Below are 13,332 nucleotides of genomic sequence, written 5' to 3'. Positions count from 1 at the left end.
GTTTTCGGAGTAGCTTACTCGTCAGGGGTAGTAAGCGCTATATAAGTACAATTTACAGTTACAATAGTAGTTGGCAGACACAAGTAAGAAGCAAATATAAGAAGCAAATGTGGCATTTGTGGGCCAAATGAAAAATAGAGTCCAAGAGAGAAGTTTCCTAGACAAACACAAGAAGTAGACAACAAGTTGATGCACATGCAGCTCTTGATACAGCTCATTGGGAACTCAGAAAGAACTTTCTTTTGCAGGCCTTCCACAAAATAAAATATAAAATCTATGCGCTCAAGCTTGAACTACAGCAAGATCTGAAAGAAATTAGATGAGAATGATAGATCTAGGGAACATGGTAAATGCAATGAAGGAAATGTTGGACAGTTAGTCTGACCCTAGAGGTAGGCTAAAGTGCAGTGTAAGCCTATGGAAGAGCAACATGTACTCCAAGGGAATTGTGAGGCCGTACAAATACATTTGGTCTTAAAAATCTGTTGTTACGTGACATTTCAGAAGAAGTTGTCAAAAATGATCTGGAACGATATGTGAACAATCGCTTCAACACCATACTGGAAGAGCCTGTTAAAGATCCACAATAAATCGATAAAATGTTTAGGTTGGCTTCCCAACAGCTAAAACACGATACCAGATATTCAGTGAGAGCTCACTTCTTCAGTGAAAAATGAGGTAATATTAAGGAGAAGGTTTGCACATCTCCTTTCATGTAACTCTTCCAAGACGTCTGAGCAGGCTTGCCGGTAAAAAGATGACCTTTCAACACTGTAACAGGCTTTTTGAAAGAGAAGGGAGTGACATGCATGGGGCCATCCTTTTCAGATCTGCCCCAGATGTGAGGGTCAACAATTTACACTGTCTTTACCCGAAGGTGTAAGAAATAAGTTAGGCCTTGCCTTGGACAAACCCAGGGAATCCCCAGCCATGGAAAGCCAGACACTGATTCCTGATAACTAGTACTAGTATATGGTTTCACACAGAAACAGAAATACCTGTCTAAACCAAGCAGAAATTTCATCAAGCAGAAAGAAAGTCTTTTCAGCACCTGCGATAGGCCATCATATCCACAGATACAGAGGCTCAGGAAATTGGAGGAGAGATGAAGGTGGTTATAGCGTGGGAGAGTGAGCAATACTGTTAAGGGACAGCAGGAGGGAAGGTGAGCCATAATGAGATTACAAATACTTGAGAAGCACCAGGGGTGAAGCCAGGGCAAACAAAAGGTAATCTATCCCTAATTATTAAATTAGAGATTTGCTGAGGGATCGCAGATGTGTTTTAAAAATATTACTCTGTTTTAAGAGTATGAATAGTTTTAGAGGTATTGGATTACACTGGGTATAGTGTGTGGGTGATCTCCTTGGTCCTAGGAGAGTTGAAGTGCCAGGAAAGGAGAGACATATCCAATTGCTACTTAAAATGTGGGGTGGTGGAAGGGTAAATACACAGTACTGGGCTACAGGACATTTTCAGTACCCTAGTGTCAGTGGAAAGAACAACAAAAGGGCAATTTCAGTGAGGTCAAGCCCTAATTGAAATGGGGTGGTCACCGTTGATCTTTAAATTCACCTTATACAATGTTAGAGGCCTTAACAGCAATGTCAAAATATCGAGAGTCCTTCAAGAACTGGGACTAGGGGTTATGTGGTGCAAATGTGTGTTTTTACAAGATTCCCGCCTATTGAAGAAAGGCCAGAAACTGCTAAAATCAAAAGCATTTAAATGGCAAATCTTTGTTTTGGTGAAGAGGAAAGTAGCAGTGCGGGTATACTAATTAAGACCAATGTCCCGTTTATAGAACAGGAGATACGGACTGTCAAAGAGGGCTGTTCAGTCTCTACCGCTTCAGATTCCCTGGACAGAAATAAAATGCTTGCAGGACCTTTACAGTATACATGCTTTGTCTGGGTAAGGACAAGGCCAAGGCTCGCCAAGATACAGTCTAAGACACATCTAAACTGAAAGCCCTGTTCCCACATCTCCTTCAAGCTGCCTAAATAGGACACCTAGTTGAATGGTGGTGAGGTAAAATGGACAAATTGTGGTGTTTCATCCACTAGAACTTGGTATCACAGCCCTTAGGGATAGTCTCATGGGCTCCCAAAATTCAACTAGAGATAGGTCTATACACATCCCCAATAACTAGGATTATGTCACTAAGAGAAAAAGGGAGTTTTCTAACTTTTCATTGTCATGCTCCCACCTGGATGGACTGTTCTAAATAGGGAAATATGCAAAGCTTGGGAGAAGGAAGACTCCACACACCTAAGCACCATACTATGAAATAAATTAAATCCTTCGAAGAAATTAAGAGGGAATAGAATATTCTGGAGTATTTATAAGTTAGATACTAAGGCCCTCATTACAACCGTGGCGGTAAATGCCGCCTACCGCTGTGCTGACGGCCGCCAACATACCGTGCCCGCCGTATTATGACCTACACTGAGAATTCCACCACAATACAGACACCCACACAAGTCCACCAGCCCAAAGGTCAGTGATAAACTGGCGATAGCAAAACCCACGACGTTATGCCAACAGGAATACGCCTACAGTATCACGACCCACGCATCACCGCAGCGGTCTTTCAACCGCGGTAAAACATTTGCAAAATACCACCAGATTGGACAATTCAAACTACACACACCTGACACACATACACACACCACACCAATACACTCACACCACTATAAAACACACACCCACATTACCCACAACCCTTTCAATGAAAAAAAAGATGGCCAACACAGAGAGACACAAGCCAGGAACACCCACTCAACCAGAGGCACAGAACACCATTACCCATACACCATCCACGCACATCACAGCATACACCCCAACACATCACCCCACAAATCACTCCACACATCCTCACACATATCACTCACACCACATCGATGGCACCCCAAAGACACCCCAGGTTTTCAGAGGAGGAGCTAAGGGTCATGGTGGAGGAAATCACCTGGGTAAAGCCACAGCAATTCGGATCCCAGGTGCAGCAGACGTCCATTGCAAGGAAGATGGAGCTATGACGGAGAATCGTGGACAGGGTCAGTGCCATGGGACAGCACCCAAGAACCAGGGATGACATCAGGAAGAGGTGGAATGACCTACGGGGGAAGGTGCGTTCCGTGGTTGCAAGACATCAGGTAGCAGTAGAGAGGACTGGTGGTGGGCCCCCACCTCCTCCCCCACAACTAACAACATGGCAGGAGCAAGTCTTGGCAATTATGCATCCTGAGGGCCTCACAGGAGGACTGGACTGTGGTAAGTCAAATCTTTACTACTTTATCCCCCCCACCCTACCTGCATGCCATCACAAACTCCTACCCCTACCCTCACCCCCATCACTCCACCACCTCAAATATACCCCACTATCACAACCCACCCATCCCAATATCACAGAACAACGGTCGCCTGACACTAGCCAAACCGATGAAAAGCCTTCCACCTCCGCCTCCGCTAGTGGACAGGAGGCCCCGCCACAGGACCAACAGGCCACCGGCACCCCACCCCTTGCAGAAGAAGAACCACCCTGCAAAAGGTCCCTGCGATCCAGGCAGAAGCCAGAGAACATTGCCAAGACCCCCACCAGGAAATAAGACTCTCCTGATTGTCACCCTTCTGTCCCACTCAGTCACCCTGTCCACCTTGAACTGCCATTACTCCCCTTCCTATGCCCCATTGGGCAATTCACCTGTGATACCAAGAGACTGGACTCTACCCTGGACTTTCCTCCATCATCAGCCCAGCCCATTGCACATACCCCTCTACTTATGAGCACCTTGATAAACACCCTTGGAACAAATACTAATCTGGAGTCTGTCAAATGATTCACAAATGTATTAGTACAACATTATCAAAGCATTGCAACTCAAATGTACAGTGAAATATACTTTTGAATGGCCTTTTGTGGGCAGCAGTACACATAGCAGGAGCCAGAGTGGGGCACAGAGATCTGAAACTAGAGATGCCAAAGGGTACACTCAGTGGCCATAGACATAGGGAAACAATGTACAATAATATGTCATGTCTCTATCAATCCATCCTTCATTCCCACTCTGACTCATCCCAAATCTATTCTACTACTTTCATCTCCTAAATAACTCTGCTTAAGCTCTTCCCTCTGCTTCCACATCTAACTCACCAAACCTCACTTTACTACCATGACCTCCCAAACAACCCTATTAAATTCACCCTCATTTATCTCACCCTGCTACTATGATCTCCCTAACCCCTTCCACAGACTCTTCCCTCCTCCATACCCCTTTACTCATCCCAAGCCTAAATCCTGTTACCATATACACTTCTGGATTCTTTCCTCCTCAACCCCTCCATTACTCCAGTCAATCTAACTAACAAACACTCATATCCGCGGCTCAAATTTACTCATAATAATACAAACACTGTCCTCATATTTCCTGATACTAATCCATCACTAATTCTTGTTGGGTTCCGAAGTAGCGTGCTACTCACCGAAAAGCGTTTCAACGCCTCGTCAGGGGTAGTAAGCGATATATAAATACTATTACAATACAATACAATACAATGTCCAACAGATAACTGAAATGTAAAGTGTCTTACCTTTGTGTCACTGGAAGTACTGCTGAATTATATTGCTTCTGTTGTCAACATCTTCTTCCTCTGCCTCCTCTTCCCCACTGTCCACAGGCTCCACTGCTGCCACAAGACCATCTCCAGGCACATCCTTCTGCAGAAAAGGCACCTGGCGTCTCAAGGCCAGGTTGTGCAATGCAACATTCAACGATGATCTGGCACACCTTCTTGGGTGAGTAGTACAGGGAGCCACCTGTCAGATGGAGTCACCGAAACTTGGCCTTCAGGAGGCCGAAGGTCCTTTCAATAATCCTCCTTGTACGCCCATGTGCCTAATTGTGAAGTTCCTCTGCCCTTTTCCTTGCATTACGCCCTGGGGTCAGTAGCCATGAGAGGTTGGGGTAACCAGAGTCACCTGCAAATATCGAGGGACAACTGTTAGACACACACTAGCCCTTAGGGACGACCCCAAACCCAGACACCTACTCATAGTGTGTTGGGGACCTTTGGCTCACCTATTAGCCACACCTGGTGACTCTGGAGTTGGCCCATCACATATGGGATGCTGCTATTCCTCAAGATAAAGGCGTCCTGCACAGAGCCAGGATATTTGGCATTCACATGGGAGATGTACTGGTCCGCCAAACACACCATCTGCACATTCATAGAGTGATAGCTTTTTCTGTTCCTGAAAACTTGTTCATTTCTCCGGGGGGGAACAAATGCCATATGTGTACCATCAATGGTACCAATGATGTTGGGGATATGTCCCAGGGCATAAAAGTCAGCTTTCACTGTAGCCAAATCCTCCACCTGGGGGAACACGATGTAGCTGCACATGTGTTTCAGGAGCGCAGACAACACTCTGGTCAACACGTTGGAAAACATTGTCTGAGACATCCCTGATGCCATGGCCACTGTTGTTTGAAAGGAACCACTTGCCAGGAAATGGAGCACTGACAGGCCCTGCACTAGATGGGGGATACCTGTAGGCTGGCGGATAGCTGACATCAGGTCTGGCTCCAATCGGGCACACAGTTCTTCGATTGTGGTATATTGTCTTCCGCCTGGCTATTGGTGGTGACTGCTGCGGTGTTTGTTGCTACCGCCGTGGCAATCGGAGTGTTAAAGTGGCTGTCTGTGTTGGCGGTTTCCGCCGTGGTCGTGATCCCATTTTTTTTCATCGCCGGCCTGTTGGCTGTATTACCGCCTCTTTAACACCGACCGCCACAGTTGTAATGAGGGCCTAAGTAATGAATCCAGCTGTCAGAAAAGGGGAGATACATAGGGCCAGATGTAGCAACATTTTGCGAGACGCAAATGGCCCAAATCGCAATTTGCGACCCCGCAAAATCGGAAATGGGATGCAAAAACCCCATTTCCGAATCGCAAATTGCGACGCGAACCATTACCGACTCGCAAAATTTGCGACCCCATTGTGCGACCCGCAAATAGGAAGTCGAAATTTGCGAGTCGCAAACCATATGAAAAAAGCCACTCGCAAATTTCTAGTCGCAAAAAGCCCATTTTGCACACCCAATTTACCACTAACTTAGAGCAGGTGGTAACCAGAACCAAAGTATAAAAGGAGACCCAGAAGGCATCTGGGTTACTCAAGGTGGCGGAGATATATGTGATAGCAAGGATGAGGAGAGTCCACGCCGCACAGCAGAGGAGGAGGAGCCAGAAACAGGAGAGGATATACAGAACCAGGCAGACACTTTTCCAACAAACAGAGGAGGAGATATATGATAAACACAGACCCAGCAGTGCAGCAATATTGGAATTAATAGATCTACTCAATCCGCAGCTGCAACGCCAGACTGTGCGCGGCAGCGCCATCCCCACACATGTGCAAGTGCTATGCTCACTGCACCTCTTGGCCTCGGGTAGCTATCACGGGGTCACTGCTGTGGCAGGTGGGGTATCCCAGAGTGCACTCTCACGGTTCAGATGTTTCTTAGATGCCATACTCACACACATGTCCAGATACATATACCTACCCAGGAATGAGGCAGAAATCAACAGCACCAAGTTGGAATTCTACAGGATTGCCAACTTCCCTCATGTAATAGGGTGTGTAGACGGGACACATATACAAATATGCCCTCCTGCAAATCTGGAATATCTGTTCCGCAACCGGAAGTGTACCCACTCACTGAACATCCAGGTGGTATGTGACGCCCATTATGTTATCACTGACATGGTAGCCAAATTTCCAGGAAGTACACATGACTCTTACATTTTCAGGCACAGTGGGATACACCAACGCCTAGAACGTGGTGAGTTTGAAGACGGATATCTCTTAGGTATTGCTGAATACACCCTGAAGCCATACACACAGGTCACTGTAGAAACCATCCATACCCTGCTAACATTGTCCATTTATTCCAAACAGGTGACAGTGCATATGCGCTACGACCATGCAATGAGAATGAGAGGCGTTATAACAGTGCAGATAGGAGGACCAGAAATGTCATAGAGAGGACATTTTGGACTGTTATAGGCAAGATTCCGATGCCTCCACAGAAGTGGAGGTGCGCTCCAGTATGCCCCAATAACAGCATTCAAGATAGTTGGCGCATGCGCTATACTGCACAACATTGCCACCAGACGTGGGCTACATCTCACCCCTGAAGACCCAGATTCGGAGGAAGACGAGCAAGAGCCACCACATCGCCATCATGGGGATAGAAGCATTGCTAATCAAGGCAGACAGAGACGGGACCACATTGCAAACCAGTACTTTGGAAGGTACGTGGTAACTTTCACCACACACACTAATGTCACACACAAAGAGCCCAGTTGTGAAGTGGAACAAACAAGAACTTTTATTAAGTCAACCTAAGTAATGATGAACTGAACTTTTGTGAAGGGGCTGTAAATGTCCACCTGCAATGAGGACACATTCACCTCATGTGCCTCAAGTGTCCTGCAGTGCATGGGCTCAACACCTCCGCCTGGGACGCCCAGCATGGCTAGTGCTCGGTGTGTCAGCAGACCCCTGACGTGCACTGCCACTCCTCAAGACTTGTGTGTCCGTGGCAGATGCGCTGCTGATGGTGGACCCCTCCTCACTATCCTGAGGTTTTCTCTGCCGTGCCCCTAGCCACCTGTCTAGCCTCCAGCATGTCCACAGTGTGGCTGATGCAACCCAGTCCCCGAGCCACATCCCCTGCAAAGTGGCCCAAGTCCATCTGCAAACTAACTGTACGGCGTGACAGCCCTGTGGTGTTGACTCCCAGGCGGACGATGGATGCAGCCATGCGATCCAACCGGTGTACGAGTTGCCGCTCACGGCACCTTGCACTCTCTCTCTCTGACACTAGTTCTGTTACGAGTTGACGGATGGAGAGTGCAAGGTCACCGACATTCTCGTTCAGACGTGTGAACTGTGTGTTCATCTGTGCCAGCCCTGTGGTGAAATTACGCTCCATCCGTTGCATTGCCCCTGATATTACTCTCATCTGCCTTGTTTGCAGGCGCTGACCAGTTATGAGGGCTGCCTCCGTGGCGGACATAGATGAGTCACCTACATTCTCCTGGGACACTGCTGGGACATGGAGCCTGCGACGCGGTGGAGCTTCAGGGTCCTGCTGTATGACACTGTGGCTGGGACCAGGTGCTGTGTCGATTTCCACAATGTCCATTGGTGCAGCTGGAGGGGACTGTGGTGGTGTGGTGCTGGGCCCTGTAGTGGCTGCTTCGGACTCCTGTGCTGCCTGTTGGCTGCTCTCTGCACCCAGGATGAACTGGCTGGTGGGGGTGTCCTGTGGGAGACCTGTGGGACATAGTGAACACACTGTCAGTATCTAACATCTGTTGTATGACTCCTAATAAACTGTTGCCTATCAGCTGACTACTGAACTACATTGGACATAATGCACCATTCTGGTGGTTGCAAGTCTGGAATGGAGCTAGTTTGGTTGTGCATGCTGCTGTGTACTGGGTGGGTGGGGGTATGGCAGATATGGGTGTACATGCATGTTTCATGGTACTCACTTGTTGATGTCCCTGGCGCTGACGTGTCCAACACTCCCATTCCAGCCACTGACTCAGGCTCAAGGGTCTGTTTCACAAGTTCCTCCATGGGTGTGGGTGGTGGGACGGTGGATGGGCCTCCTCCTGTACCCCTCATCTCCCGGAGGCGCTCTGCCACCCTCTCCTTGGTCCTGGAGCGCAGGTCATACCATCTCTTTTTTATCTCCTCTATACTCCTGTGTCTCACCCCTATGGCGTTGACCCGCTCCTGGATGTCATTCCAGATCCTCCTTTTTTCCGTGTCTGGCACACTCAGGGCAGCCCTTCCGAATAGCTGGTCATGGTGCTGGCAGCATTCGTCTGTCAGCACCTCAAGTTCCTTTTCTGAAAACTTCAGTTTTCTCTTCCTGCCAAAGTCTTCCATTCTTGCTGCTGTTCCTCCAGGTGGTTGCTCAGCAGTTAGAAAAGGGTGTGGTCCTCCCTCCTCCTAGGTGTATATGTTAACTTCCTGGCTGTGATGTCATCAGCAGGAGCCAGGAAGTGTTTTCCAAACTGTTCTGCTGCACCTGCATGCAATTTGCGGCACAGTTGCAATTTGCAACACCCACTCGCAATTTGCGTGTCCGTTTTTTGCGAGGTCGCAAAAAGCTACCTCGCACACAGCGGACTCGCAATCTGTGGTGCGACTTAATTTGCGAGTCGCTAAATGAAGTTGCTTTTTCTTGTTGGATACCATTTTGCAAGTCGGAAATTGCGAGTCGCAACGACTCGCAATTTCCGACTCGCAATTTTTTAGCTACCTACATCTGGCCCATAGTAACCCAGTCTCCTGAAGTAAAAGGGGGACCCCTATGGTCTCTTTGTTGAAATGGTCAGTGCTAAATGCGCCAAATTCTTTCTTGTTGAGAATGCCCTATATGTTGGATTTCGACACAGAAGGCCTCAGTATTATTTGCTGTTGTCGTCAGTCTTTGAACACAAGACATTGTGTGTAAGAGGTATGTGAACCTGCTTAAACTACCCAGCAATGTTAGACTTTACATTTGATATTTAATATTAATATTAATTTAGAGAAAATTTAAACACTGAACATGCACTGTAATTTTCTTACACATTACAACAGTCAACACATTTCGTGGACACTGCTTTATCAAAGTTTTGATATGTAGTTCTTTTTTCTTGTTTCAGCTCTTTATATCATTTGATAATGCTAACACAGATTATTAGATAGTGATACATTTGTATAGCTTGTCTTTTATAGCCAATGCTACTTTTCTCGATCCAGTGGCCAGGCTTCACATTGTGATCAATATATATAGGTAGAAAATACAAGACTGTTTCTGCTAAATTTCTATTGGATTGTCCAAAATATGGTTTCCTCAAAGGTCGTTCCCAGACAGGTTCTTGATTTTTTAGTGAATAATGATTTCCTAGGGGGACTCAACAGTATTGTCCCCCAGTTGGGAAGCCATCTCATTTTTCGAAATTAAGGGCCAGATGTATCAAGCGATTTTGCAATCGCAAACGGTGCGAATCGCAAAATTCGGCCATTTGCGAATGCAAAAATGCCTTTCAGAATGTATGAAAGGCATTTGCAGTGCAATTTTAAGGAATCGCTAAAATAGCGATTCCTTAAAATTGCGACCACATTTAGAGAATCGCAATTCGCAAATTGCGATTCTCTAAATAGGAAATCGCAAATAAGGAATCCTCATTTGCGATTTCTTAAGCATATGTATCAAGCATTTCCTAAATGCGAATTGGGCATTTAGGAAATGCAATTACCACCAACAAAAGTTTGGTGGTAACCATGTGCAATTTTTAAAAATGCATTTTAAATGCATTTTTAAAATTGACATGTAGCGCACACATGCCCCTAAGGGATGTGTGTGCTTCACATGTCCGTAAAAATATTTTTGGGGTGCAGCAGAGGGGGCCTTAGGCCCCCAGCACCCTGGGATTTGCACTTCCTAAATTGCGAATTCCTAACTGGAATTCGCAATTTAGGAAATGCAAAACCATTCGCTTCAGGCCCATAGGTGCAAATGGAGTTGGATTCTCTATTTGCGATTCGGTAATAGCATTTACGAATTTTAAGAAATCGCCATTACCGAATCGCAAAAATCATACATACCATTTTGCATTTCTTAAATAGCGATTTCTTAAAATTCGCTATTTAAGAAATGCAATTTGGTTTTTTGATACATCTGGCCCTAAATGTAGTTTTATCTAAGCTATGAAACCTCATTTCGAATCCATTGGTATGCAGGATCAACAATATGTCTCTGGAAAGTAGCTTCCTCCTCAGCAAAAAACATCAGCTAGAATGATTAATGGGATTCAAGCCCTATGCACCAATTAAACATAAGCATTATTTCATGCAATAAAGTATTATTATATATTATTCCTTCTGTCTTCCCAGATGTCATATCAGACATTCTTATCAAGAAGACATTGCCCTATCTTCATGAATCACCTCTCTTAGCATACCTGGTTTGGTTTCTTCAAAACATTCCATGGCTGGATGATCAGTATTCTGCATTTTGCATGTTAGCAATAGTCCGACATTGGCATTGTAGACAAACTCGGGCTCATTCTATGATTGGTAAACTGCTGCTTTCATCAAAAATGTCTCAGGCTCGGAAAGCTACAATATGACTACCTGGTGTTTGGTGCAGATGTTTTGCCAGCATTGCTGCATTGACTGCAGTAATCACACCTTGGTAAGCCAAGTATATAGCATCCCTTTTCTGTCAACTATCCTCTGAGTTAACGCTCCGATGAGCATAGCTAATGGGCTGCTATTATATATTAATATTTATGAATATCAAACAAAGTTCCATGCTGAAAAAGTAAAGGTTACTTCCTAGTTCTTCAGCTTGGTTAATTTGTGGTATCTGTAAGCAGCTCACTTTTTCACATTAATTGAGGAGCATACTTATTTGCACTGCCACACCAAATTCAACTTCCCAGCGAGGTAAGCAGTGCATTTTGAGAGAGTGCAGGTACTACATTTCTTCAAGTGCTGGTGTCAAAACTCCGTTGTAAAGGATGTTATGCCAATTGACACTTTTCCCAGTTGTATTTATGAGGTACTGTGGCTGGAGCAAACATTTTATCTGAAAACTACCATTTAATGACTAATTACATTGTGTTATTATTTATCTAACTCTAGTTTTGTTGCTTTTCTAGTTCGGTTTGTTGGAATGACACCAATGGTTTCTTGCTCAAACTCTGCCTTCTCTAGCTACTAAGTTGCCTAATTATGCACTATTATCGAAAAGACATTCTCGTGGCATATTATGTTCAGTCTGAATCTCTTCACATAGTCTATAAGCCTCCATTAGTGATGTGGGCATGTTCCTCTACTGTATGCAGTGGAGACTTGTTTCTGCTCGTTAATACATTTTCTCCATCCACCTTTATGGCCTGCTTCTAATTTTCCTTGATTTATGTTTTGGATTAATCCCACTGTCATATTGTTTTTTTATTTGTTACATGCCATCCCAAAGAGTGCTCCCAGTTCATGCTCACCCAAATTACTCTCAACCGCCACTGGCTGAGTAGAATATGCTCAGTTTATAAATCTCCCCTGAAGTGGTCTGTAGTTCTCTCACAATGATGGCTGGTTATGGATTTTACTTTGATTGTATTAAATTATGGATCTAAACTATATATTAACAGAGCTGTGCCTTCTTTTGGTCTACCTTATGGTATTGTGTAGTGGTGAAGCAGTAGGAGGTTGTTGGTCCAAGAAGCGAATGCTTTACAGTGAAAGTTTCAGCAAAGGGGTGCATTGCCTGTAACTCATCCAACAAAGGATCATTATTACAGTCATCATGTATTCAAGTGCATGGCTTGAGTAACTGATTACATTTCTTCTTCTATTTCTTGCAGATGAGCAGTTTTGGCCTGATGATGGAACACTGCCACACTTACCTCATTTCACAGACAGTAAAGTGCAGGGGAGCAATGCTAGTCCTGCTCCTGATACTGTGGTTCCTCAAACCGTGTGCACGTCTGCTCATCAGGATGGTGTTTCAGGGGCCTTACCTTTTATGGACCACTGGAACACTCAGACCCAAAAAGTGTCACTCAGGAAAATTATGTCGGAAGAAGTTGCTTTTCAAGAGAGAGAGGATTTGGTATGTTTATCTATTATTTTGTGTGTACTGTGTTAGACTTAGTTTCTAACAATAATGAGACAGATTTTCATTATGCCTATATCAACCTCTGGCCTTTTCATATGCCAAAACATATATAAATGCACATGTGTGGTATTTATATCAGTTGCTCAGTAGAAATGTTGGATTTCTGATTTGAAGGTATCTTAGCATGATCTTAGATGCACTTCTTTTTATCAGTGTGACCAGAAGTCAAGATTTCCCAGAAAAGTCATAAATGGTATAGGAAGACTGCAGGGAACCTAACTCTGAATGCAATCTGGGCTTTAAGCCAAGTAATACTACTTGTTTTCCTCAATGCGAAATTAAGAATTGTTATAATGAGGTTAAAAGCATACACAAATCCTGCATCATTTGTTGGCTCTTTTGGTAGAACATTTCTTGGACAAAATATGAAAATGAGAAAGCTTCATTATCAGAAGACTTCGGGGCACATACACACATGTACATGTTTTTATGGGGTGTTAAATATTTTGTTTCTCAAAACAGTGAGAATTGGTACCTGCTTCTTTTAGATCCCTTTGTATGCTTGGAGCTGTTTTAATCTTTTTTGTTAGATTTGTTTCCTCCACCTTCTTCTCTTTTTTTGAGAAATGCTCATGCC

At 44.8% G+C, this 13,332-nt stretch overlaps 1 protein-coding gene across 2 annotated transcripts in view; it reads left to right on the top strand.

The window, feature by feature from the left end:
• Positions 1 to 13,332, top strand: part of N4BP2 (NEDD4 binding protein 2) — a 1,101,392-nt gene that overhangs the window by 678,943 nt on the left and 409,117 nt on the right. For both annotated transcript variants that reach the window (XM_069202011.1, XM_069202014.1), the window contains exon 11: positions 12,442 to 12,689. In XM_069202011.1, the coding sequence (XP_069058112.1) occupies positions 12,442 to 12,689 (248 nt within the window). The remainder of the gene's footprint in view (positions 1 to 12,441; positions 12,690 to 13,332) is intronic.

The sequence above is a fragment of the Pleurodeles waltl genome, chromosome 1_2 (genome assembly GCF_031143425.1).
Source record: "Pleurodeles waltl isolate 20211129_DDA chromosome 1_2, aPleWal1.hap1.20221129, whole genome shotgun sequence".
NCBI classification, from domain to species: domain Eukaryota; kingdom Metazoa; phylum Chordata; class Amphibia; order Caudata; family Salamandridae; genus Pleurodeles; species Pleurodeles waltl.
This window is presented reverse-complemented; position numbering and strand designations above follow the sequence as displayed.